General features: G+C 55.8%; 1 protein-coding gene across 1 annotated transcript; it reads right to left on the reverse strand.

The window, feature by feature from the left end:
• Window positions 1–2,204: 2,204 nt before the first annotated feature.
• Window positions 2,205–3,856, reverse strand: LOC100273438 (uncharacterized). The gene has a single exon (NM_001147875.1). It carries the CDS (start codon window positions 3,743–3,745, stop codon window positions 2,471–2,473), a length of 1,275 nt encoding a protein of 424 aa, NP_001141347.1. The 5' UTR covers window positions 3,746–3,856; the 3' UTR covers window positions 2,205–2,470.
• Between the last annotated feature and the right edge of the window lie 21,231 nt (window positions 3,857–25,087).

The raw sequence follows: 25,087 nt of genomic DNA on the forward strand, positions 1-25,087 counted from the left end.
TCTGTTAATCACCATGGCACAGTTAGGTTAAGCTGATGGGATCTAATAGGTTACCTAGTTTTGTTTACCCTACACCTTGCAAACAAATGAATTATTGGGTAGTCTAGCTATTGCTCTACATGGTTTTGGGATTAATGCTATATATGAATTATGATAATGCTTTATTATTATTGCTAATGGATTCTTTATTGTTCATGATAAAATCATTTTGTTAATTGGAACATGGAGCTTAACCGAAGACAACAGTGCTACCACAAAGATGGTATGAGACGCCCTTAGCTCACTAATTAGGAAAGCTAGTAGAGGACTACCTTACCCGAAAGGGGAAACCATGGTGTGAGGAGGTGATGGTATAGGGAGGTTCTCGGGTCGATCATGCTGCGATGACTTTTAGAATGAGGGATTCCTATATCTCCCCCTTCTCGCAGAAATCATAGTGGGCTTTCTGAAGCTAGTGAAACTTTGTAAAGGCTTTGTAGTGGATCCCTAGCCATTCACCTCGAAAGTGTTTAAGGGCCTTACAAACCCTGACTAGATGGGATACACGACTTGTGGGTAAATGGTACAACCTCTGTAGAGTGTAAAACTGATATATCGGTCATGCTCGCGGTCAAGAGCGACTCAGGACTCTCGCATGATTGAATTATGGAACTAAATTTAACCTGACATGCATTGCACTGTGAAATTTATTATTCGTACTATGATCAATTATTTAACTGTGATGATATGTACTTATACTTAGTAACTGCTAATAAAATTCTGACCAACTTATTTAAAAGCAATGCTTAGTCGTAACTATTTCCCTTGGTAAGGCTTACACTACACATGAGCCCCTACCGTAAGTTAGCTCGTACACATTATTCCTCACAATTGTTGAGCGATGACTGTATGGGAGCTCACCTTTGCTATAATCACACCAAGTCAATAATAGGTACCACAATATGAGGACCACGAAGGATGATACAATGAGTTTGGAGAGGTCTAAGTCGTCGTCTCATAGTCAACTATGGTTACGGAAGATCATTGTCGTCATATGGTGTATTTTATTTAGTTATTTTGTACAGACATTGTAATAACTAATAAACATGTGACATTTATTTCTGTAGCATAAGTCATCCTATCATAAATTTGAGACGCGTCCGAGTTTGACCTTAAATCTGGATGTGACATACATGATCTTATATGTCAAGTAATATACAGATTTGCCATCGTTTAGAGATAGAAAAAATAATGTTCATTATCTCTTGTGAGTTGTTGGGCCTAAAAACTCTTAATGTGCACACGTTTAAAATGAATGCGTGTGTGTTTGAGCATACCGCATACAAGCGTCTATGTCTTGACCGAGGCAAAATCAAGCTAATGGCTACAGAGCTACAAATCTACAATAACATAGCAATGGGAAAAAAATCTCTGCTTAAGTTATGTTCCTCTCTGTACAGCTACGTACATCCTCTTTTTAGGTATAGTTTGACAACTCTATTTTTTCATGAGATTTCCAATTTTCCAAAGGAAAATAAACTAATTTTCTTTGGAAAAACGAAAAACCCTTAGAAAATGGGGTTACCAAACTAGCTCTTAGAAGGCGAAAACAGCAAAGAGTCTCCTCCGCAATGGGATGCATGCGTAGGGCTGGACGGAATACTCGTGGCTCGATAACTCGCTCGACTCGACTCGTTAGTAGCTCGGCTCGGCTCAGCTCGTTTTAATTTTGTAGCGAGCCAAGCTAGCATTCTAGCTCGGTTCTCTAATGAGCCAGCTCGAGTTAGCTCGTGAGCTAGCTCGCGAGCCAAACGAGCTAAGCCATAACACAAGCTTGTCTAGTCGTTGGTGTCGTCTCATCTCACATAGTCTTGTTTTCTTGTAGTTATGATATGTGATATGGACATGTGTGGATGTGTCATATGCTTAAATATTTGCATGGCTACATACCTACATTGCATATTTAATATTTGATTATTGGTTATGGTTTTGTGAACCTTGTTTCTAGCAGCATATTATATTAGTGTTGTGCAATGAAATGTTACATGTTTGTGGAATGAATGATGAATTGCTTTATAATGATGTTTGTTGCTATCTTATTATAATAAGGATTTATAAATCTGTAAATTAATACATATTTGGTTATTTAATTTAATATTAAAAGGTAGAAGCGCTAGGACGATGATATGATAATAATACTATAAAGTTTTTGGGTTTGTAGTGTTAAACACTTAAAATATGATTTTTTGGTTATATATATATATTTATGTACATAGATCTTTGTATTTAGTTGTGTGGCTCGCGAGCCTAACGAGCTGGCTCGAGCTTCCTAACGAGCCGAGCCGAGCCAGCTGTTTAGCTCGTTAGTATAACGAGCCGAGCCGAGCTGGCTCGTTACAATAACGAGCCAGAACGAGCCGAGCCATAACGAGCCGAGCTGGCTCGATATCCACCCCTATGCATGCGTGATCGAGCAAATATTGGCGTGCTTCTAGCAAGGGTACACGGCCTGGAGGTGGTGATTCAAGCACGGCGAGGTCCGCCATGCCCTCGCGTGCAGCCGTAGCGTCTCCCGCGCGCGCTCTCTCGTCCTCTTGCCGTACTGCTCCGACTGGGCCACCACGCACAGCATCGCCGCCACGCCGGCCTGCGCCATCTCCTGCACCACCGCCGACGTCCCCGCGTGCCTCGCCACGGACCGCAGCACCCTGACTGCCTTGTCCGTGGCCACCTCCGACACCCTCAGCGCCTTCCTGCCCACGGCCGCCACTCCCGCGGCGTGCGCCACCAGCTCGGCGCGCCCATCCGCGCACCCGCACAGGCGGTCCAGAGCCGCCAGGACGAGCTCGCACGCGCGGCGCTCCGCCCCGTCGTCGAAGAGCATGTCGACGAGCACGGGCACCGCGCCGGCGTCCACTGCCTTGACGCGGTTGCGTCCCCACGCTGCCGTGCGCACCAGCACCTGCAGCGCCGCCTTGGTCGCGGGCCTGGACACCGGCCTGTCGCGGAGCAGCTCCACGGCCTCCCTGAACACCTGCTCCGGGAGGGATGCCAGCCGGCTGGGCGGCAGGGCGGCCGTGACGCGCTCCAGGAGCAGCGCTGCGCGCGCCCTGGACGGGGCGCTGGACCACTGCAGCGCGGAGACGAGCGCGGAGACCAGCGCCTCGTTCGTCTCCTCGAGGCGGCGCAGGCATTGCTCGGGGACCGGGAGCAAGGCGATGACCTCGAGCGCATCGTCGCGGACGGCATCGGCGGTGCCTGTGCCTTCCGACGACTTGTTGGCCGACGCCGCGAACACCGCGGCTAGGACGTCCACCGCGCCTGGGACGGCGGCGACGAGCTTCCGGTTGCGGTCGCTCTCGGCCGCCACGTCCCTGAGCTCGCGCAGCGCGGCGAGGAGCTGTGGGCGCTGCGGCGGCGCCGACCCGGTGGCGGCGGAGTGGACCCGGGAGACCAGCGCGGTGACGGCGGTGCGGTCGACGCGGGGCTTGGGCGTGTGGACGCGGTCGGCGCTGTCGGCGTCGTGGAGCGCGCACCATGACTGGATGAGGCGGCGCAGCGTGTGGTTGGGCGTGGGGTCGCAGTCCGCCGGCACGGGCTGCTTGGTGAGCGGGCAGGTGGTGGCAGTGAGGAGCCAGCGCTCGATGCCGTCGCGGTCGTAGGTGATGCCGGTGGGGAGCGTCACGGGGTCTCGCATGATGGCCAGCGAGATGGGGCACAGGAAGTAGCAGGGCACCTCCACCTGCGGCTGCGGGTCCTCCTCCATCACTATGCTAACAACACAAACCTAACGACGCGATCGAGCTACAAGCAATGGCGTTGCTGGTGACGATATATAGATGCAGCTAGCACAGCTACTAGCTGTGGTGTTGGAGAGTAGAGTAGGCAGGGCTACAATGGTGTGGTGTGTTGTCTTCTTTATATGCATGAGGGAGCTAGGCGACCGAGAGCGGTGGTTGGATGATCGGATCGGAAAAGAGAGCAGGGGCCGGGGAGGGATTCAAAGACGTGTGCGAGTCCACACGGCGATGCGCACGAGCGTGAGCTGACCGATCTGCAGTCCATCTTTAGCCTTCTACGAAAGAGACGGCTCCATTATTTTTTTTCTTCTATGAATTAATTAATTGATGCAATGGTCGTGTATGGTACGGATTTTTGAGTGGAAGATTGTACCCGGAAATTATTAAATTATAAAATAATAAAGATTGAACCTTCCCTTAGTCTACACTCTGTAAAAAACATGATAAGTCAAAGGATCTAAAATCAAATTAAATTTACATAAAATATACTGATAATTATTAAATTAAATTTAACTGTTTATAAAATATATTTTATAATACATTTATCTAGGATCATATGTATTGATCTCTTTGACCAAAACTAGAATGACAATGTTCTTAAAACGAACGTAGTGTGTGTGTGTGTATAACTTATTATGAGGACCCATATATAAGCGCCTGTCAGCACTGGCAATAGATCTCAGCACTTTTGATTGGTGCTGCTTGTCAAAAAATACACAAAGAGTATGTATATATAATATATTGAGTAGGGTGCTAGCTAGCTTCCGTGCAGCTGGAAAGAGTTGACCACCAATGCAAATGAGAGAGAGAGAGAGAGAAACAGTTGTGTGTGAGGAAGTGGCCAGCCAACAATGGGAGGTCTCCAACAACGCAGATGTTTAAACTTGCTTGGATTTGTATTTCTCAATGCCTTTTGGCCGGCTCCTCATGCTTGTACGCTAGCTGAGGACGACGGGCGTGCAGTGCAGTGTGGTGAATTACTAGGCAGGGAACGCGGGAGAGATTTGCATCTTTGACCAGTCGTCCACACATGCATGTGTTTAGGTAAACCACCCACGCCCTCTATTTTTCTTTTTTCTTATTAGTAGTGATAATAACTGATTAATTTGCACTAGTAGTAGTATAGGATCTTATCATGCATGCATGTAGCTATTGATGACCTCTGTAGCAGGTGAACTGAACCCAAAGATAATAAAAGAGAAATCTCTTCAATTAATTAACTCGATCATCTGTTCGTAACCGGCCGGGATATGTCATGTGAGTGTACATCTATCTACAACGACGTACGCAACCAAAAATCAATTCATGTTCATGTCATGTCATGCATGCAGAGGCCGCGACCGGGAGGGAGGAAACAAACAATGCAACATCCAACACGTACGTAAATGTTAGATTCAATTTCTTCATTAAAAGTGATATATATATATATATATATATATATATATATATATATATATATATAATACTTAAATCAAATCACCAACGGTCGTTATGCGTCATTTTTTTTAAAAAAGTCCCTATATTTTTTCCAAACCAACTCAGCTCTGTCTAACTAGTAAAACATCATACTCAGGTGTTTATAATATTAAATATAAATTGTACATATGTAAATATGATTTTTTGTAAAATAAAAAATAATTGTGTCGGGTCGGCCCAGCACTACGGGTCGAGGCTACGGCCTAAGCACCACATGACGCTCGTGCCGGGTTGGCCCAGACACAAAAAATTGGTCATTTATACCTCCGCACGATAATGATGATCTAATTTCTTCATTAAAAGTGATGTGTGAGTGTATATATATATATATATATATATATATATATACTCTATACTATACTTAAAACACCAGTTTCAACGGTAGTCATGCGTCATATTTTTACAAATAACCCTCACAGTTATTTCAAATTAATCTGTTGCACGCCTATAGATGGCCAAACAGCGGCACGACACGCGCCAGATGCCCGCGAGCCACATCTCTGGCCAGCCCGTTAGCCCTTCGGCCTATTTGATTAAATCGACGTAAAATATAAAAAAACGGTGCAAAAGGTGGGGTTCAAACCCATGCCCTCATGGAAGAAGGGCATGAGACACTTAATGAAGCTGTCTAACCAGTAGAACATCATGCTCAGATGTTTTTATTATTGAATATAAATTGTATATATTTATATACGTGTTTTTGCAAAATAAAAAAATATATAATCGTGTCAGGCCGGACCAGCACTACGGGCCAAGGCTACAGCCCAAGCACGACACGACGTTCTCTTGCAAGCATTAGGTCGTTTCTGAGACCACATTGGCGCAATAGACTCCATGGTGTTTGAGGTTGCTGAATTGGATAGAGCAACAAAGATTTGTCACGCTAACAGTAAAATGAAAGGTTATTTGTTGGTTTTAAACATTAGTAATTGCTACGTGTCGGAGAGGAAATTCTTCGGCCGGGTGGCGGAACGCACCCGTCCTAAATCCTAAGATGAGGAGGGGCCTAAGCGTTTTGCCTGCCTGCTAAGCGATGAACGAACACAAAAACACACAAGGGTTTAGAGGGGTTCGGGCCGCCGGAGCGTAATATCCTACTCCACTGTGTGATGTATTGAGCTTGAGAGCTTGTATGAACTTGTGAGCGTCTAAGTGTATCTGAGTCTAAGTGAGCTTGAGTCAGCTTGAGTTGTAACGTTGCGTGCCTCCCCTTTTATAGCTGAAGGGGGGCACATAACATATGTAATACTTGGAGCAACTAATGCTAGTCACCAGTGCATTTTCCTTGCCCTGATATCCGCAGCCTGCGTAGTATCGGCGTGCAGCGGAAGCTTCACTGGCAACGTATGAGTGATGATGAACACAGTGTATGCCGCAGCACGGGCGTACTGCCTGCCACCGGAGCCGACGGGCACGCTGCCTGCAGGATGGCCTGGTCGCCGCCCGTCAGCAGAGTGGAGTAGACAGGGTGTATTTAATGCTGAGGCGGCACATCACCTGCCAGCTTGACAGGCAACGTGCCTCCTCCGCAATAAATGCGCGACCCAGAGGCCTTACGTCTAGCTCCGCCCGTTGGCTTACGTCACGGGCAGTAGGCCACGTGGCAGCATCGGGTCTCTGCCTAAGCGGGGAGTGGGAGCTCTCGCGGTATGGTCTGGACACGTGTCAGCACCGGACCCCCGCCTGGCCTTGATTAAGGCCTGGGTATTCTTTTCCTTGGAATACCGGGACCCTACTGTGAGTGGCCCGGACCCCTCCTAAGGGGTCCGGGACCCGTCCCAGTGGTCTGGTTTGTACCTGTGGAGGTCTTGAACCTCGCCCGGAGGTCCGGGTTGTGCATCCAGGGGTCCAGCACTTTCCTGTGGGGGTCCGGACCCACTATCGCCACCTTGGAGTATATCGTCTCCTCTGGCCACGTGGCGGCCCCGGAGCCTCCCACGTGGAGGGGTCGGGTGCTGTTCACCGCGCGACTAGAGATAGCCGCGCGAGCACCGTGTCTTCATACTATAGTAACGGGTACCCCTGTTCCAGGGTACTGACAGTGGCCCCCGGGCCCGCCTCAGGGGAGGATACGAGCCTGCAGGTGGGGCCAAAGCTGGATTGGTGCGCTGCTTTCGTGCGCTTGCTGACGTATTTACTTCCAGTCCGCCCTCGGTCACGCCAACTGCCACACCTGTCCCCGCGGCCGACTGACCCGTGACCTCCGCACTTGATGGCTTTGCTGGGCCATGCGCGGGGTGCCTCGATACTGCTGCATTGGTTTTGAAAATTCACCTTCTCTGTCTTCTGCGGCGGCCCCGAGGAGGCACGACACTGGCACGAGTGGCGGTTCGACTTCTCTGCACCCAGGAACCGGCGCACAAGGAGGATGACTCGTGGGCCTGGACCCCCTATCAGAGACTGGGTTGTTGGTTTCGGCGGAGGTGAAGAGGCGTACTACCGCAAACGGTGGCGTGCTCCTCACACAGTGGTTCGCCTTCTCCGCACACGGAGGCCGACGCCCGAGGAGTATGACTCGTGGGCCCGGGCCCCCATGTCAGAGGTTGGGCCGCTGCTTTCGGCGGAGGTGAAGAGGCGCACTACCGCAGACGGTGGCGTGCTCCTCACGTGACGGTTAGCCTTCTCCGCACATGGAGGCCAACGCCCAAGGAGTATGAATCATGGGCCCGGGCCCCCGTGCCAGAGGCTGGTCCGCTGCTTTCGGCGGAGGTGAAGAGGCGCACTACCGCAGACGGTGGCGTGCTCCTCACGTGGCGGTTCACCTTCTCCGCACACGGAGGCCAACGCCCAAGGAGTATGACTCGTGGGCCCAGGCCCCCGTGCCAGAGGCTGGTCCGATGCTTTTGGCGGAGGTGAAGAGGTGCACTACCGCAGGCGGTGGCATGCTCCTCATGTGGCGGTTCGCCTTCTCCGCACACAGAGGCCGACGCCCAAGGACTATGATTCGTGGGCCTGGGCCCCTGTGCCAGTGGCTGGGCCACCCTGGCGCGCGTCGGGCGAGATCTTTAGTTGCGTCTCGGGACGTCAGTGGGGGAATCCTTCTTTAAAAAGGGACTCCCCCGAGCGTGGTAGCCATTCTCATCACTCACAGTGCCCTTTCGCCCTAGAGTTCTCTGCGCTCTTCTGCCGCTGTAGCCGCCATGGCCTTGCTAGATCCTCCCGAGCGCCTCTAGCTCGAGGTGGCACTCAACTTGGTGCGCAACCTGCTCGGATGGGGTGTGTCAGCGTTCGTCGGAAAGACCTGTGTCGGTGCCTCTCCTTACGGCAATCTCGCCGATGGAGAGTTTGTGTTCGTCGTCTCCAACCTCCCTAGCGGGTTGGCGCTGCCGATCCCGTCTTTCTTCGTGCAGCTGCTGGAGGGGCTTGGCCTCCAACCTCAACACATTACGCCCTGCTTCATCCTTCAGGCGACCATCATCGCCTACCTTCGCAGGATGTCCATGGGGGCGATGCTCCTTCCCGCTTCTTCCTCCAGCATTCGGGGGAAGGATGTTCACTAGCCTCGTGAAGGTGGATAGCGGGCTGAGCTGCGACTCCATCCCTCGTGCCCCAACTCTTTGGGGTGGGAAGCGAGCCGTGCTGCGGCTCCATCTCTTTGGCTTTGATGGCTTCGGTGCTGCCTCCAACAATGACCGCTGGCCTAGCTGCTGAGGACGCCGCCCGGGGGGTCGTACAAGACATCGTACGCCGTGGAGATGGCGGTCGCGTGCTTCCAGCGCGACCCTACTGATGTCGAGTAGGTTATACCTGTAGACATAAGGCTAAGGCCCTGCTTGAAGGTGGATGTAATAACTTTGTTTTTGTAAGGTACTTTTTGAGTACTATTTATCGAGCAGTATTAGCACTTATCTGCATACTATTTGTCCTTGTTGTGTGTGGCGTTGCTGACTCCTCTCTGGTGCCTACCCCCCTAGGATGTAGGCTCGATGTGTCGAGACTGGATACCAGCATACCTATGAGAGTTGGCAACGACCCACAGGAGGCAGCCTCGACTGGGACCTGAACCTGAACACAGCTTTGGCTACGGAGCGTTAGAAGTACACCCATAGGACCCATCGTCTGACATTTGCCATCCTTTGATACATGCACGGGACCTGCAAGTTTTAGTCTGGGAAGCCAAGTTGTGTGTCTGGACCCCCTGGACCGTGGTTCCAAATACTAGGACACCCGTCACAGAGTGGTGGAGCGTGCAGGCTTACGGTACGGGACCAGGCTAAGCGGCTACACGGCTCCAGACCACCCCAGGAGACAATTATCCATTCTCTAGAGCCGGACCCCAGGTTGTCGGACCCACAGGACTATAGCTCCAAATACTAGGGTGCCCATCACAGAGTGGTGAAGTGTGTAGGCTTTGGTTACGGAACCAGGCTAAGCGGCTACACTGCTCCGGACCACCCCATGGAATGAGCTCCTATTCTTTAGAACCGGCCCCCAGGCTACCGGACCCCCTGCTTTCATAGAGGGGTCCTAAACTGCAGGCCTGGCTAATCAATTTGGATGTCATCATGCCAGGAAACATGGGAACTGTACGGGTGTGTTAGGTAAAAAATAATATCCGGAAACTGCAGGATAAGACCATGGAGGCAGGAGGATAAAACTGTCATAGGAGCACATCTGAGGGGGTAAATCTTCTCTTTATAACTCGACATGCATGGGTGCAGGCCAATAGGCCGGGCTTATGAGGGCGGACCTCACCGGGCTGGCGTACACCTAGTTACAAAAGGGAGAGAAACTCAACCCCTCAGACTTGCTTCTATGGATAGATCTTACAGATATGCTCCAGGGGTTTGGAAGTGGTACTCCAGCTGTAGCAAGGTGGTTACCCCTAGATCGGCACATTTCCGTCACCTTGAAGGGTCCCTCCCTGCTGGGGGAGAGTTTACGAGACCCTTCTTGGTTCAGTACTCGCCATAGGGCTAGGTCCCGACCTAGAGTTCCCTACTATGCACGAACCGTTAGTAGCGCATGGGCGCCTGGTTGCAATCGTGCATTTCAGGTCGTTGCTTGCCATCTACGTTCGTCGATGGAGTCCACATCCTTACGCTGTGGCCGTTCCTGCATAGACTTATTAGAATACTGGACCCGTGAGGAGCCCATAAAGGTTTCCAGGGGAAGGCAGGCTTCAGCCCCGTAGACCAGGAAGGATGGGGTCTCCCCGATGGCCCGACTAGTTGTCATCGCCGGAGTTGGAGTCTCCGGTGAAAACGTCCTTCAGGACCCCCTCGGGCGACTGATACCCGAGGTCCAGTTCTCCCGCGGTCACCTCGCCGTTGTCGACCCTTTCCTTGCCAGGTCGGCGATGAGGAGGGGAGCCGTCCTTGGAGGTCTGCTCGCGCTGCTTGCTGACACGCTTCACGAGTTCGATGATCTCGCGAACTCCGCGACACTATGGCGACTGTTGAGGTGTACAGGGCATGAGCCGCTGTTACCCCTCTGCGGCCGTGGGCGCTTGTTGCGCTCGTTTCGGCCCCCAGTCGCAGCTGCGATGACCGGAGCAGCAGACGACGGCCTCTCGGCGCCCCGGTTCTTCTTCCTTTTCTTTTTGTCGTCCTGAGAGACGGCACCCAAGCCACCCATCTGGGCAACCCCGGTCTGTGGTGCCGAGTGCCATGCACGGCCCTCGGTAGCCCTGACACACTTGTCGGCCAGAGCAAAAAGTGTAGTGACAGTTTCCACGTCATGCGTGGCCAACTTCTCCAGCATTTTTTCATCATGCACCCTTGGCGGAAGGCGGTGATGATAGAAGCGTCGGAGATATAGGGTATAGTCCCTCGTACCCTGGTGAAGCGGGAGATGAAGGTCCGAAGAGTTTCCCCAGGCTCCTGCCTCACTGCATGGAGGTGAGCCTCCACGCCATGCCGCTGATAAGCACTGGCGAAGTTCGCTGTGAACCTCGCGCAGAGCTCTTCCCAGGAGTAGATTGATCCTGGGGTAAGATTCATGAGCCAAGTCTGGGCAGACCCAGACAAGGCAACATGAAAATATGTTGCCATTACGGCGGTGTCTCCACCTGCTGCCGTAATGGCGGTGACGTACACCTGCAAGAATTCTGACGGGTTGGACGTACCGTTGTACTTCTCCAACAGGTGCGGCCAGAACTTGGGTGGCCAAGTAGCCGCGCGGAGATGATCCACCAGCGCGGCGTAGCCCACGCCGGCCAATGAGACACCCGCTTGGATCCGGGTGCCCGTTGTAGTCTGCGGTGCTACCGCAGCGAAGTCGTAGTCGAGGTTGTGGCCCTCGACGTTTTGTCGGTGCTCACGCGCCCTCTCTAGAGAGATGCGGGCATCCTCACCCGCACGCCTACGGTTGAGTTCTGTCTGCAGGTTGTTAGACCTCTCCAGAGAGACTAGAGTGTCCTCGCCCGCTCGCCGGCGGTTGAGCTCCGCCCGCAGGTCCTCAGTCGGCGTGGTCCTCACCGAGGGGGAACGCACTGATGCCGGCGCCTCATGTTGGCGCTGGGATGACCGAGGCCTGGCCCTGGTTGAGCCAGAGTGCGCCATGCTGAGTAGGCGGTCGATGTCATCGCGCCACTGCCTCATGGCTCCCGGCGAGGCCGTAGAGCTAGGAGGGTGACGGAGTAGTTCCCTGGCTGCAGACAGCGCCCCTGGCGCTGCCCTAAGCCCCCTACCTGGCGCGCCAAATGTCGGAGTGGAAATTCTTCGACCGGGTGGCGGAACACACCCGCCCTAAATCCTAAGATGAGGAGGGGCCTAAGCGTTTTGCCTCCCTGCTAAGCGATGAACGAACACAAGAACACACAAGCGTTTAGAGTGGTTCGGGCCGCCGGAGCGTAATACCCTACTCCACTGCGTGATGTATTGAGCTTGAGAGCTTGTATGAACTTGTGAGCGTCTAAGTGTATCTGAGTCTAAGTGAGCTTGAGTCAGCTTGAGTTGTAACGTTGCATACCTCCCCTTTTATAACTGAAGGGGGGCGCATACAAGGGTGCTGAGCCTCGACATGCGGGCCCAGGGACATAACGGATGTAATACTTGGAGCAACTAATGCTGGTCACCAGTGCATTTTCCTTGCCCTGATATCCGCAGCCTGCGTAGTATCGGCGTGCAGCGGAAGCTTCATTGGCAACATATGAGTGATGATGAGCACAGTGTATGCCGCAGCACGGGCATACTGCCTGCAACCGGAGCGGACGGGCACGCCGCCTGCAGGATGGCCTGGTCGCCGCCCGTCAGCTGAGTGGACAGGACACATTAAATGCTTAGGCGGCACATCGCTTGTCAGTGGAGTAGACATGGCGTATTTAGTGCTGAGGCGGCACATCACTTGCGAGCTTGACAAGCGGCGTGCCTCCTCCGCAATAAATGCGCGGCCCAGAGGCCTTACGTCTGGCTCCGCCCGTTGGCTTACGTCACGGGCAGTAGGCCATGTGGCAGCATCGGGTCTCCGCCTGAGCGGGGAGTGGGAGCTGTCGAGGTATGGTCCGGACACGTGTTAGCACCGGACCCCCGCCTGGCCTTGATTAAGGCCTGGGTATTCTTTTCCTTGGAATCCCAGGACCCTACTGTGAGTGGCCCGGACCCCTCCTGAGGGGGTCCGGGACCCGTCCCAGTGGTCTGGTTTGTACCTGTGGAGGTCTTGAACCTCGCCCGGGGGTCCAGGCTGTGCATCCAGGGGTCCAGCACTTTCTCGTGGGGGTCCGGACCCACTGTCGCCACCTTGGAGTATATCGTCTCCTCTGGCCACGTGGCGGCCCCGGAGCCGCCCACGTGGAGGGGTCGGGTGCTGTTTACCGCGCGACTTGAGATAGCCGCGCGGGCACCGTGTCTTCATACTGTAGTAACGAGTACCCCTATTCCGGGTACTGACACTACATATTAGCATAATTTATATGGAGCGCATCCAGTTTTTATTGATGTCTCACTTTATCAATCACTCTATATTTTGATCTATTTTTTTTATAAGTTTGACTTCATGTGACTTATTTTAGAAACTTGAGCTCACAAACTTCCTCTTATTTGGTCTCTTTATGGTGGAATTATGTCATTTTATAATCTATGTTCGTTCAGTCAGTCATTGTGAACTCTCTTCTAATCGCTCACTTCATTGGACGTGTTGTACCAAGGCATATTGCATGGAGTAAACAATGACATCAATTAGTCGAATCAAAAAAATATTATACAGAGAGCGGAGACAATCAATAAAAAATCTTGAATTTTTTGTGGATAGTTTACGTGGGTATTGTTGTAAGCCGTCGCAACGCACGGGCAACCGACTAGTAATACTTAAATCAGTAGTTTCAACGATCGTTATGCGTCATTTTTTTTAAAAAAAGTCCCTACATTTTTTTCCAAACCAACTCAGCTCTGTCTAACTAGTAGAACATCATGCTCAGGTGTTTATAATATTGAATATAAATTGTACATATATATATATATGATTTTTTTTAAAATAAAAAAATAATTGTGTCGGGTCGGGCCAGCACTACGGGCCGGGGCTACGGCCCAAGCACCGCATGGCGCTCGTGCCGGGTTGGCCCAGGCACTATTAAATGGGTCGTGGCTCGGGCCGGCTCGCCAGACACGACCCATTTGGTCATTTATACCTCCGCACGATAATGATGGTCCTCGTCGACGCGGGTACGACGTGAGTCGTTCATGCTCCTGGCCTTTCTCCATGCGTGCCGTCGAGGAGGACATGGTGGCGCCAGTCACGCTTAGGTTATCTTGGTGATGAGGAGTTTAGGTCTGAGATATTGGACAACCAAGGCCCGTAGCGTGGCAGCAATCGGCATATGCTATAGAGTTGGTGGTGGTATTGTGTCGCTTCGGCGGGTCTAGGGCTAGGAAGACACTCACATTCTCTCGCACTTTTCGGATTAACGCCTGGTGCGGGTGCCTCTCGGTTTGGAGCTGCTCCGGCTGAGCTTCTTTCTCCGCTTGCGTGCTCTCTCCCTATATATCTTGCGTTATACTACCTATGTCGCCTCCAGATGCCTAGCTCTTTATCGTGTCCTTATCCGGCAATGAACATGTATGTCCGCCTCTTCCCTTCCCCTCCTGCTCTTCGAAACCTTGGAAGTGGGGGAGGCGAGGGATGATGGTTTCTAATTTGCTGCCTATGGTACCCGTGCGTCCATAAAAAATATTATGCGAAGAGCGGAGACAATCAATAAAAAATCTTTAGATATTTTTGGTAGATAATTTACGTGGGTATTGTTGTGAGCCGTCGCAACGCATGGGTAATCGACTAGTATTAAGTAAACCGCCAGTACAAAATTGTATTTTCACTGACGGTTTTATTAAGCAAACCGTCGGTGGAAACTGTAAGTGAAAAGAGTATTTTCACTGACGGTTTGCTTAATAAAAATACCTATGAAAATATCATTTTTACTTGTGGTTTTATTAAGTAAATCGCCAAAGAAAATTATTTATTTTGCGGTTTGCTTAATAAAACTGTCAATGTAAATATCTTTTTCACTTATGGATGTTGTCGGCGTTTCGAGACCGGGGGGGTCCCTGGGCCGACGAGTGAAATGTCGCCGCGTGCCCCAGCCCAGATGGGTCGGCGCGAGACGGAGCGCGAAGGGGGGAAGAAGGCAGCCGGAGCGAGAGAGAGAGAGAGAGAGGTGGAAATCCCGCGGCCTTCGTGTTTGTCCCGCGTCCAGGTCGGGTGCGCTTGCAGTAGGGGGTTAAAAGCGTCCATGCGGGAGAGGAGCGAGCGGCCTCACGCGAGCGCCTGTCCCGTCCTCTTCCCCGCGCGGCCAACTCCCTGTAAGAGGGCCCTGGTCCTTCCTTTTATAGGCGTAAGGAGAGGATCCAGGTGTACAATGGGGGGTGTAGCAGAGTGCTAACGTGTCTAGCGGAGGAGAGCTAGCGCCCTAAGTACATGCCATCGTGGCAGCAGGAGAGGTTTTGGCACCCGGTTTGTGTGGTGTCGTGGCCGTCGGAGGAGCGCTGGAGCCTAGCGGAAGGACAACTGTCGGGGCTGTCGAGTCCTTGCTGACTTCCTCTTGCTTCCGTAAGGGGACTGAGAGCCGCCGTCGTCATAGAGCGTGCGGGGCGCCATCATTACTTGTCTGGCGGAGCGAGCCAGATGGGACGCCGGTCTTGTTCCCCGTAGCCTGAGTCAGCTTGGGGTAGGGTAATGATGGCGCCTCCTGTTGACGTGGTCGGTCCGTGCCCTAGGCTGGTCGATTTGGAGGCTCCTCCGAGGTTGAGGTCGAGTCTATCTTCCGAGGTCGAGGTCGAGTCTGAGCCCCTGGGTCGGGCGAGGCGGAGACCGTCAGCTGAGGCCAGGGCTGAGTCTGAGCCCTAGGGTCGGGCGGAGCGGAGTTCGTCGTCTTCAGGGGCTGAGCCCAAGTCCGAGCCCTGGGTCGGGCGGAGCAGAGTTCGCCGTCTTCCGGGGCTGAGCCCGAGTCCGAGCCCTGGGTCGGGCGGAGCGGAGTTCGCCGTCTTCCAGGGCTGAGTCCGAGTCCGAGCCCTAGGTCGGGCGGAGCGGAGTTTCCTATGGCGCCTGAGGCCGGGCCTGACTGCCTGTCAGCCTCACTGTGTCGAGTGGCGCAGCAGTCGGAGTGGCGCAGGCGGCGCTGCCCTTCTGTCAGGCCGATCAGTGGAGCGGCGAAGTGACTGCGGTCACTTCGGCTCTGTCGACTGGAGGACGTGCGTCAGGATAAAGGTGTCAGGCCACCTTTGCATTAAATGCCCCTGCGATTTGGTCGGTTGGCGTGGCGATTTGGCCAGGGTTGCTTCTTGGCGAAGGCTGGGCCTCGGGCGAGCTAGAAGTATGTTCGTCGCTGGAGGGGGGCCTCGGGCGAGACGGAGATCCTCCGGGGTCGGCTGCCCTTGCCCGAGGCTGGGCTCAGGCGAGGCGTGATCGAGTCCCTCGAATGGACCGATCCCTGACTTAGTCGCACCCATCAGGCCTTTGCAGCTTTGTGCTGATGGGGGTTACCAGCTGAGAATTAGGAGTCTTGAGGGTACCCCTAATTATGGTCCCCGACAGTAGCCCCCGAGCCTCGAAGGGAGTGTTAACACTCGCTTGGAGGCTTTTGTCGCACTTTTTTGCAAGGGGACCAGCCTTTCTCGGTTGCGTTTTGTTCCGGTGGGTGCACACGAGCGCACCCGCCGGGTGTAGCCCCCGAGGCCTCGGAGGAGTGGTTTGACTCCTCCGAGGTCTTAATGCCTCGCGTAATGCTTCGGCTGGTCTGGTCGTTCCCTCATGCGAGCTGGCCGTAGCCCGGGTGCACGGTCGGGTCCCAAGTTCTCGGGCTGGTATGTTGACGCTGTCAACGGTTTGGCCGGAGCCGGGTTTGCGAGAGCAGCCCCCGAGCCTCTGCACAGGGCGAGAGGACGGTCAAGGATAGACTTGACTTTTTTACATACGCCCCTGTGTTGCCTTTCCGCAAAGAGGAGGGGGGGGGGGGAAAGCGCCATGTTGCCCTCGGAGGGCGCCGAACATGGTGTCTCCGGTGAGCTGCTGGCGGGTAATCCGAGTGGACGTCCATGCCCCATTTGTTAGGGGTCGGCTAGAGGCCCAGAGGCGCGCTCAAAAGTACCTGCGGGTGATCTGCCGGACCCGGTCCCCTGTCGACGGGGTCCGAGGGCTCGATGCCTCCCTCTGATGGGATTCCGTTACAAGATCGTTCCCGCTGGTCTCGGAAATGTCCTAGGGTACCTCGGGAGCGTAGCCCGAGCCTCGGTTATGTATCGAACGTACCCAGGGTCATCCCTCGCTCTATGTCTGAGGCGGCTATGAACCCTTCGAGGGCCAGCCTACGAACCCCTGATCAGTAGTGGGCGCGTAGCCCGAGTGGCCTGAGGCGGCCGTTGAACCCTTTCGAGGGGCCGGCCTTCGAACCTCTGACCAGTAGTGGGTGTGGAGCCCACGCGCTCTGAGGCGGCTGTTAAACCCCTCTGAGGGGCCAGCCTTTGAACCTCTGGTCAGTAGGAAGGCTCGGAGCCTGTTTCCTTCACGGAGAAGGATCCTTTTCGGGGTATCCCCCTTTCCCGGTCCCTGTTGCAAGAGAGAGAAAGAGGAAAAAGGAAAAGGATATGAAATCGAATGACGTGGCGTACCTCTTTGGACGCGGTCATTATGGCGAAGGCGAAGCGTCGCTTGCTTCTCCTGCCAGAGGCGCCGCCTGTCCCGCCGCGGAGTTAATGCGACGGGGCGAGTAGTTCGCGGGGCGGCCGTTGCGCGTGCGCGAGCCGTTCGAGGAACGAAACGCTGGCGCGCCGTCTTCACGCCGTGAGAGAGGGTCCTCTCGCTGCCCCTGGACGGGACGTGAGCTTGGCTGACGACGTGACCGCTGCACCTGCCCGCCTGCCACTGCCATTACTGCCGGCCCATTTTTGGTCGTATTGACCGTCGCGCCTGGCTGGCACTGCTGGGTCGTACGCAGGGTTGCCTCGAGTCGCGGTACTGGTTCCGCAGTCGAGGAGGCGAGGCAGTGGTGCGAGCGGCGATGCAGTTGCTTGCACGTAGCGACCGGCGCGCCGGTCGCATGACGCGTGGGCGTGGGCCCCCATGCTGGGTGCGTTGGAAGTCGGAGGGGCGCGCCCACTTGGCGCGGTTGCATGCCGCCTGCATGGCTGCCCGCCCTTTCGCCCGCTGGTCTAGGCGAAAGTGGAGGAATGCTCGTAACCGCTGGGCGGTTGCATGCACCGCGCGCGGCGGTTTGGCTTCTTCTGCTCTAGGCCAGCTTGCATGACGCGTGGGACCCAGCCCCCGCACCGTAGGGGGAGGACCTTGGAGCGTGTTGGAGAAGACTCAGCCCACGACGGCTGGGGACGCAAGTAGGGAGAGTCGCCTTTAAAAGGAGGGTCACCCCCTTGAAAGGCGACCATGTCTTCGCGCTCCCTTATGCATCGTGTCTTTCCACCTTCCGAGCCCCCGGATGGGGGACACCCGCAATCCTTCCGTCTTGTCATTGGAGGAACGCAACTTTGTGGGAGTTGGTACCTTTCAGCCATCGTTCGGCTTCAAGGATTTTCATCATGCAGCCCGGCTGCACCCCTCCGCCGGTGGTCACCCAAGACGGTGACCTCCAGTTCGATGGCGGGGGAAAGCAAGCCGGGCTGCGGCCTCTGCCCCTCCCTCAGCCTCAAGGATTTTCATCATCAGTGCTGGGGAGGGGAGTGTGCCGAGTTGGGGTCGGCCCCTGCTCTCAGTGATCGGGGGAAGGGCGTTCGCCGTTCGTGGCGCTGGCAGCTGCCGCGTGGCTGGCTCTCTGACCCGAGTGGCTTCGGAGCCGCTCCTGGCGCCGCCTTCCGCCACGGCAGCTGGTAGAGGTTCTTCCGCCGACGAGATAGCCGGGGCCGCCCACGGACCGACCTCCAACTCTACGGCCTTCTGCCCGTCCTTGCCTCACGAGTTTGGGCACGGGCGAGGGCCTCATGGCAGCAGCATCCGCCCTGAGGTCATCGCTGCTGCTGTTCGGCCCCCCGGAGCAGAAGTCGTCGTCGTCGCCGCTGCTGGAGCGGGTGACGGCGAGCCGTTCGTCGGTCTTCTGTTGCTCCGCAGGCCCCCCAATTGTGTGGGGTTGTTCGTACCTGCGGAGGTGGAACCGGGGTTCCGCTTGTAATGGCACCTTGAATGCCGGTCTTTTGTTCATTGTGGCTGTCGGGGCCTGAACGTGTATGTATTTTTGGCGCGGAGCCGTGTTTTTTCCTCATTTTCGAGCACTAAGACTCGCCTGTTGGTTGTCTGAACCGCTTCACCAAGCGTGAGTCGCCCCGTGCAAAGGTGACGAGTGAGGTATCCGTATCCCGGAGGCGTAGGAGTCCCTCAGCTCAGTCGGCCTTGCTATCCGAGGCTTCTCTTGCTTAGTTAAAGGAACCCCTCTGCCGCTCTTCGATGAGCCGAAGCCAGGGGTAGCAGTGTCAGCACGGACAGAGGCAGAGTTGGCTCGAAAAGAAGACTTGGTCGACCGGAGCCTGGCCGGGTCGTCCGTTAGCGGGACCGACGCCGGAGTTGATCTATCGAGGCCTCGGGCCGGGCTGATGTCTTCGGGGGACAGCTGGCCGAGGCCTCGGGGTGACCAGCCAAGCCGCCTGCTCGAGCCGGATTCTTGGAGAAGACCCTGGCGGCGATGGCCCGGGCGTGATGATGACGTCGTCCTTCAGAGTGGAGATCCTCGGACCGAGTCGCCGTTCGAGGCTAGGTCGGACCTCGCCGAAGGTGTAGTCGACGCCGAGGGTGCTGCTGCTCCCTTCGACTGTCAAGATCCGAGCCTGCAGGATCGGATTATCTTGTAGTGTGTATTTTCTGCAGCCGCCGAGGCCCAAACACACCCTCGCCGTGTTGTAAAGCTGCACTGCTTTTCCTCTTGTTTCGAGTATCTGGACTTTTTCGTCGGTAACAGAATTGTCTGTGCGAGCGAGAGTTGCTTTTCACGGAAGGTGATGAGTGAGGTATCCGTATCCCGGAGGTGTAGGAATCCCTCGGCTCGGTCGGCCTTGCCGCTTACGCGCACTCTTGCCCATCCATAGGGTTCTGCCACCGACGCAGTCGAGAAGGCCCGAAGAATCGCTTCGGCAGAGGAGCTTTCGAGCGTGAAGACTTGTTCGGTCCGCGGAATCGCTTATCCGAACGTGAGTTACTTATCGCAGAAGGTGATGAGTGAGGTATCCGTATCCTGGAGGCATAGGAGTCCCTCGGCTCGGTCAGCCTTGGCTGCTTACATGTACTCCGTCGTTTTCAGGATCCACTTTCGAAGTAGTCGAAAAGCACGAAAGACATTCTGGCAGAAAGGATCTTTTTTCGAGGAAAATTTCGACGCAGAGGGGGTTCCCCCCTTTTAGCCCCCGAGGGAGGGTCGGGCTTTGCCGAGGCAAGGCTGACCCTTCCTTGATGACTAAACTTTGCGTGGGAGCGAGGTATATGAACAACTTGAAAGCATCTTAAGGATAGAAGTGACGTAGCTGTTGGATGTTCCAAGCGTTGCTATAGACCTCGCCTTGACTGTTGGCCAGCTTGTACGTTCCGGGCTTCAGAACTTTAGCGATGACGAACGGCCCTTCCCAGGGAGGCGTGAGCTTGTGCCGCCCTCGGGCGTCCTGTCGCAGCCAAAGCACCAGGTCGCCCACCTGGAGGTCTCGGGACCGGACCCCTCGGGCGTGGTAGCGTCATAGGGACTGCTGGTACCGCGCCGAGTGTAGTAAGGCCATGTCCCGAGCCTCTTCCAGCTGGTCCAGCGAGTCTTCTCGACTAGCTTGGTTGCTTTGGTCGGCATAGGCCCTCGTCCTCGGGGAACCGTATTCTAAGTCTGTGGGCAAGATGGCCTCGACCCCATAGACTAGAAAGAACGGTGTGAAGCCCGTGGCTCGGCTCGGCGTTGTCCTCAGGCTCCAGACCACCGAGGGGAGTTCCTTCATCCATCGCTTGCCGAACTTGTTGAGGTCGTTGTAGATCCGAGGCTTGAGTCCTTGTAGAATCATGCCGTTGGCACGCTCTACTTGCCCAATCGTCATGGGGTGAGCCACGGCGGCCCAGTCCACCCGGATGTGGTGATCCTCGCAGAAGTCCAGGAACTTTCTGCCGGTGAACTGGGTGCCATTGTCGGTGATGATGGAGTTCAGGACCCCAAAACGATGGATGATGTTGGTGAAGAACGCCACCGCCTGTTCGGACCTGATGCTGTTTAGGGGTTGGACCTCGATCCACTTGGAGAATTTGTCGATGGCGACCAACAGGTGCGTGTAGCCCCCGGGTGCCTTCTGCAAGGGGCCGACGAGGTCCAGACCCCACACAGCAAAAGGCTAGGTGATGGGTATCGTCTGTAGAGCCTGAGCGGGCAGGTGGGTCCGCCTCGCGTAGAACTGACACCCTTCGCAGGTGCGGACAATTCTAGTGGCGTCGGCCACCGCCGTCGACCAGTAGAAACCTTGTCGGAAGGCGTTTCCAACAAGGGCTCGAGGTGCTGCGTGATGGCCGCAAGCCCCCGAGTGTATCTCTCGTAGGAGCTCCTGACCTTCGGCGATGGGGATGCATCGCTGGAGGATGCCTGAAGGGCTGCGGTGGTAGAGCTCCTTCCCATCCCCCAGCAAGACGAACGACTTGGCGCGTCGCGCCAACCACCGAGCTTCGGCTCGGTCGAGGGGTAGCTCTCCTCGGTGGAGATATTGCAGGGACGGGGTCTGCCAGTTTCGATTAGGCGTGACTCCGCTTCGCTCCTCCTCGACGTGCAGTGCCTCACCCTCGGGGGCCGAGGGTACCTCGGGCTGAACCGAGGGTGCCTCGGGCCGAGCTAAGGGCACCTCGGGCCGAGCCGAGGGTGCCTCAGACTGAGCCGAGGGTGCCTCGGACTGAGCCGAGGGTACCTCGGGCTGGGCCGAGGGTGCCTCGGGCTCGGGCGTGTCGTCGATCTTGACGGAGGGTTGATGCAGGTCTCGGGAGAAGACATCCGGGGGAACCGTTGTTCGCCCCGAGGCTATTTTAGCCAGCTCGTCCGCAGTCTCGTTGTAGCGCCGGGCGATGTGGTTGAGCTCGAGCCCGTAAAACTTGTCTTCCAGGCGCCGAACCTCATCGCAGTAGGCCTCCATCTTCGGGTCGCGGCAGTGGGAGTTCTTCATGACTTGGTCGATGACGAGCTGCGAGTCACCACGAGCGTCGAGGCGTCAGACCCCTAGCTCGATGGCGATCCGCAACCCATTGACCAGAGCCTCGTACTCAGCCACATTGTTGGACGCCGGGAAGTGGAGGTGTAGCACGTAGCGTAGGTGCTTCCCGAGGGGCGAGATGAAGAGTAGGCCTGCGCCGGCTCCTGTCTTCATCAGCGACTCGTCGAAGAACATGGTCCAGAGTTCTGGCTGGATCGGGACTGTTGGGAGCTGGGTGTCGACCCATTCAGCCACGAAGTCCGCCAAGACCTGGGACTTGATGGCCTTCCGAGGGGCGAACGAGATCGTTTCGCCCATGATTTCCATCGCCCACTTCGCGATTCTACCCGAGGCCTCTTGGCACTGGATGATCTCCCCCAGGGGGAAGGATGACACCACAGTTACCGGATGAGACTCGAAGTAGTGTCGCAACTTCCGCCGCGTCAGGATCACCGCGTACAGCAGCTTCTGAACTTGTGGGTAGCGGATTTTGGTCTCGGACAGTACCTCGCTGATGAAGTAGACTGACCTCTGGACGGGCAATGCATGCCCCTCTTCTTGTCTCTCAACCACAATCGCGGCACTAACCACCTGAGTGGTCGCGGCGACGTAGATCAAGAGGGCTTCTCCGGCAGCGGGAGGCACCAAGATGGGCGCGTTGGTGAGGAGCGCCTTCAGGTTCCCGAGGGCTTCCTCGGCCTCAGGGGTCCAAGTGAAGCACTCGGCCTTCCTTAAGAGGCGGAACAGAGGTAGGCCTCTTTCGCCGAGGCGTGAGATGAAGCGGCTCAGAGCCGCAAGACATCCCATGACTCTCTGTACGCCTTTCAAGTCCTTGATGGGCCCCATGCGGGTGATGGCTGCGATCTTCTCCGGGTTGGCTTCCATGCCCCGCTCGGAGACGATGAACCCCAAGAGCATGCCTCGGGGAACCCCAAAGACACACTTCTCGGGATTAAGCTTCACGCCTTTTGCCTTGAGACATCGGAATGTCACTTCAAGGTCGGAAAGGAGGTCGGAGGCTTTCCTCGTCTTGACTACGATGTCATCGACGTAGGCCTCGACCGTCCGGCCAATGTGTTCGCCGAACACATGGTTCATGCACCGCTGGTACGTCGCACCCACATTCCTCAAGCCGAACGGCATGGTGACATAGCAGTACATGCCAAAGGGCGTGATGAAAGAAGTCGCGAGCTGGTCGGACTCCTTCATCTAGATTTGGTGATACCCTGAGTCGGCATCGAGGAAAGACAGGGTTTCGCACCCAGCAGTGGAATCCATGATTTGATCGATGCGAGGCAGAGGGTAGGGAACCTTCGGACATGCTTTGTTTAGACCAGTGTTGTCGGCGTTTCGAGACCGGGGGGTCCCTTGGGCCGACGAGTGAGTGTCGCCACGTGCCCCAGCCCAGATGGGTCGAGCGCGAGGGCGAGCGCGAAGGGGGGAGAAGCGAGGCGGCCGGAGACCGGCGTGAGAGAGGTGGGAATCCCGCGGCCTTCGTGTTCGTCCCGCGCCCAGGTCGGGTGCGCTTGCAGTAGGGGGTTACAAGCGTCCACACGGGTGAGGGAAGCGAGTGGCTCCGAGCGAGCGCCTGTCTCGTCCTCGTCCCCGCGCGGCCAACCTTCTCTAAGAGGGCCCTGGTCCTTCCTTTTATAGGCGTAAGGAGAGGATCCAGGTGTACAACGGGGGGTGTAGCAGAGTGCTACGTGTCTAGCGGGGGAGAGCTAGCGCCCTAAGTACATGCCGATGTGGCAGCCGGAGAGATTTTGGCACCGAGCTGGTGTGATGTCGTGGCCGTCGGAGGAGCGATGGAGCCTGGCGGTGGGACAGCTGTCTGAGCGGTTGAGTCCTTGCTGACGTCCTCTTGCTTCCGTAAGGGGACTAAGAGCCGCCGTCGTCACAGAGCATGCGGGGCGCCATCATTACCTATCTGGCGGAGCTAGCCAGATGGGACACCAATCTTGTTCCCTGCGGCCCGAGTCAGCTCGGGGTAGGGTGATGATGGCGCTTCCTGTTGACGTGGCTGGTCTGCGCCCTAGGTTGGGCGATGTGAAGGCTCCTCCAAAGCCGAGGTCGAGTCTGTCTTCCATGGCCGAGGCCGAGTCCGAGCCCCTGGGTCGGGCGAGGCGGAGGTCGTCGGTAGAGGCCAGGGCGGAGTCCGAGCCCTGGGGTCGGGCGAAGCGGAGTTCGTCGTCTTCTGGGGCTGAGCCCGAGTCCGAGCCCTGGGTCGGGCGGAGCGGAGTTCGCCGTCTTCCGGGACTTAACCCGAGTCCGAGCCCTGGGTCGGGCGGAGCGGAGTTCGCCGTCTTCCGGGACTTAGCCCGAGTCCGAGCCCTGGGTCGGGCGGAGCGGAGTTCGCCGTCTTCCGGGACTTAGCCCGAGTCCGAGCCCTGGGTCGGGCGGAGCGGAGTTCGCCGTCTTCCGGGACTTAGCCCGAGTCCGAGCCCTGGGTCGGGCGAAGCGGAGCTTCCTATGGTGCCTTTGGCAGGGCCTGACCGCCTGTCAGTCTCACTCTGTCAAGTGGTACTGCAGTCGGAGTGGCGCAGGCGGCGCTGTCCTTCTATCAGGTCGGTCAGTGGAGCGGCGAAGTGACGGCGGTCACTTCGGCTCTGCCGGGGGGCACGCGTCAGGATAAAGGTGTCAGGCTACCTTTGCATTAAATGCTCCTGCGACTTGGTCGGCTGGTGCGGCGATTTAGTCAGGGTTGCTTCTTAGCGAAGGCAGGGCCTCGGGCGAGCTGGAAATATGTTCGCCGTTGGAGGGGGGCCTCAGGCGAGACGGAAATCCTCCGGGGTCCGCTGCCCTTGTCCGAGGCTAGGCTCGGGCGAGGCGTGATCGAGTCGCTCAAATGAACTGATCCCTGACTTAATCGCACCCATCAGGCCTTTGCAGCTTTATGCTGATGGGGGTTACCAGCTGAGAATTAGGAGTCTGGAGGGTACCCCTAATTATGGTCCCCGACAGTAGCCCCCGAGCCTCGAAGGGAGTGTTAGCACTCGCTTGGAGGCTTTCGTCGCACTTTTTTGCAAGGGGACCAGCCTTTCTCGGTTGCATTTTGTTCCGGTGGGTGCGCGCGAGCGCACCCGCCGGGTGTAGCCCCCGAGGCCTCGGAGGAGTGGTTTCACTCCTTCGAGGTCTTAATGCCTCGCGTAATTCTTCGGCTGGTCTGGTTGTTCCCTCATGCGAGCTGGCCGTAGCCCGGGTGTACGGTCGGGTCCCAAGTTCTCGGGCTGGTATGTTGACGCTGTCAACGGTTTCGGCCGGAGCCGGGTT

Source organism: Zea mays, chromosome 2 (assembly GCF_902167145.1).
Source record: "Zea mays cultivar B73 chromosome 2, Zm-B73-REFERENCE-NAM-5.0, whole genome shotgun sequence".
Classification (NCBI taxonomy): Eukaryota; Viridiplantae; Streptophyta; class Magnoliopsida; order Poales; family Poaceae; genus Zea; species Zea mays.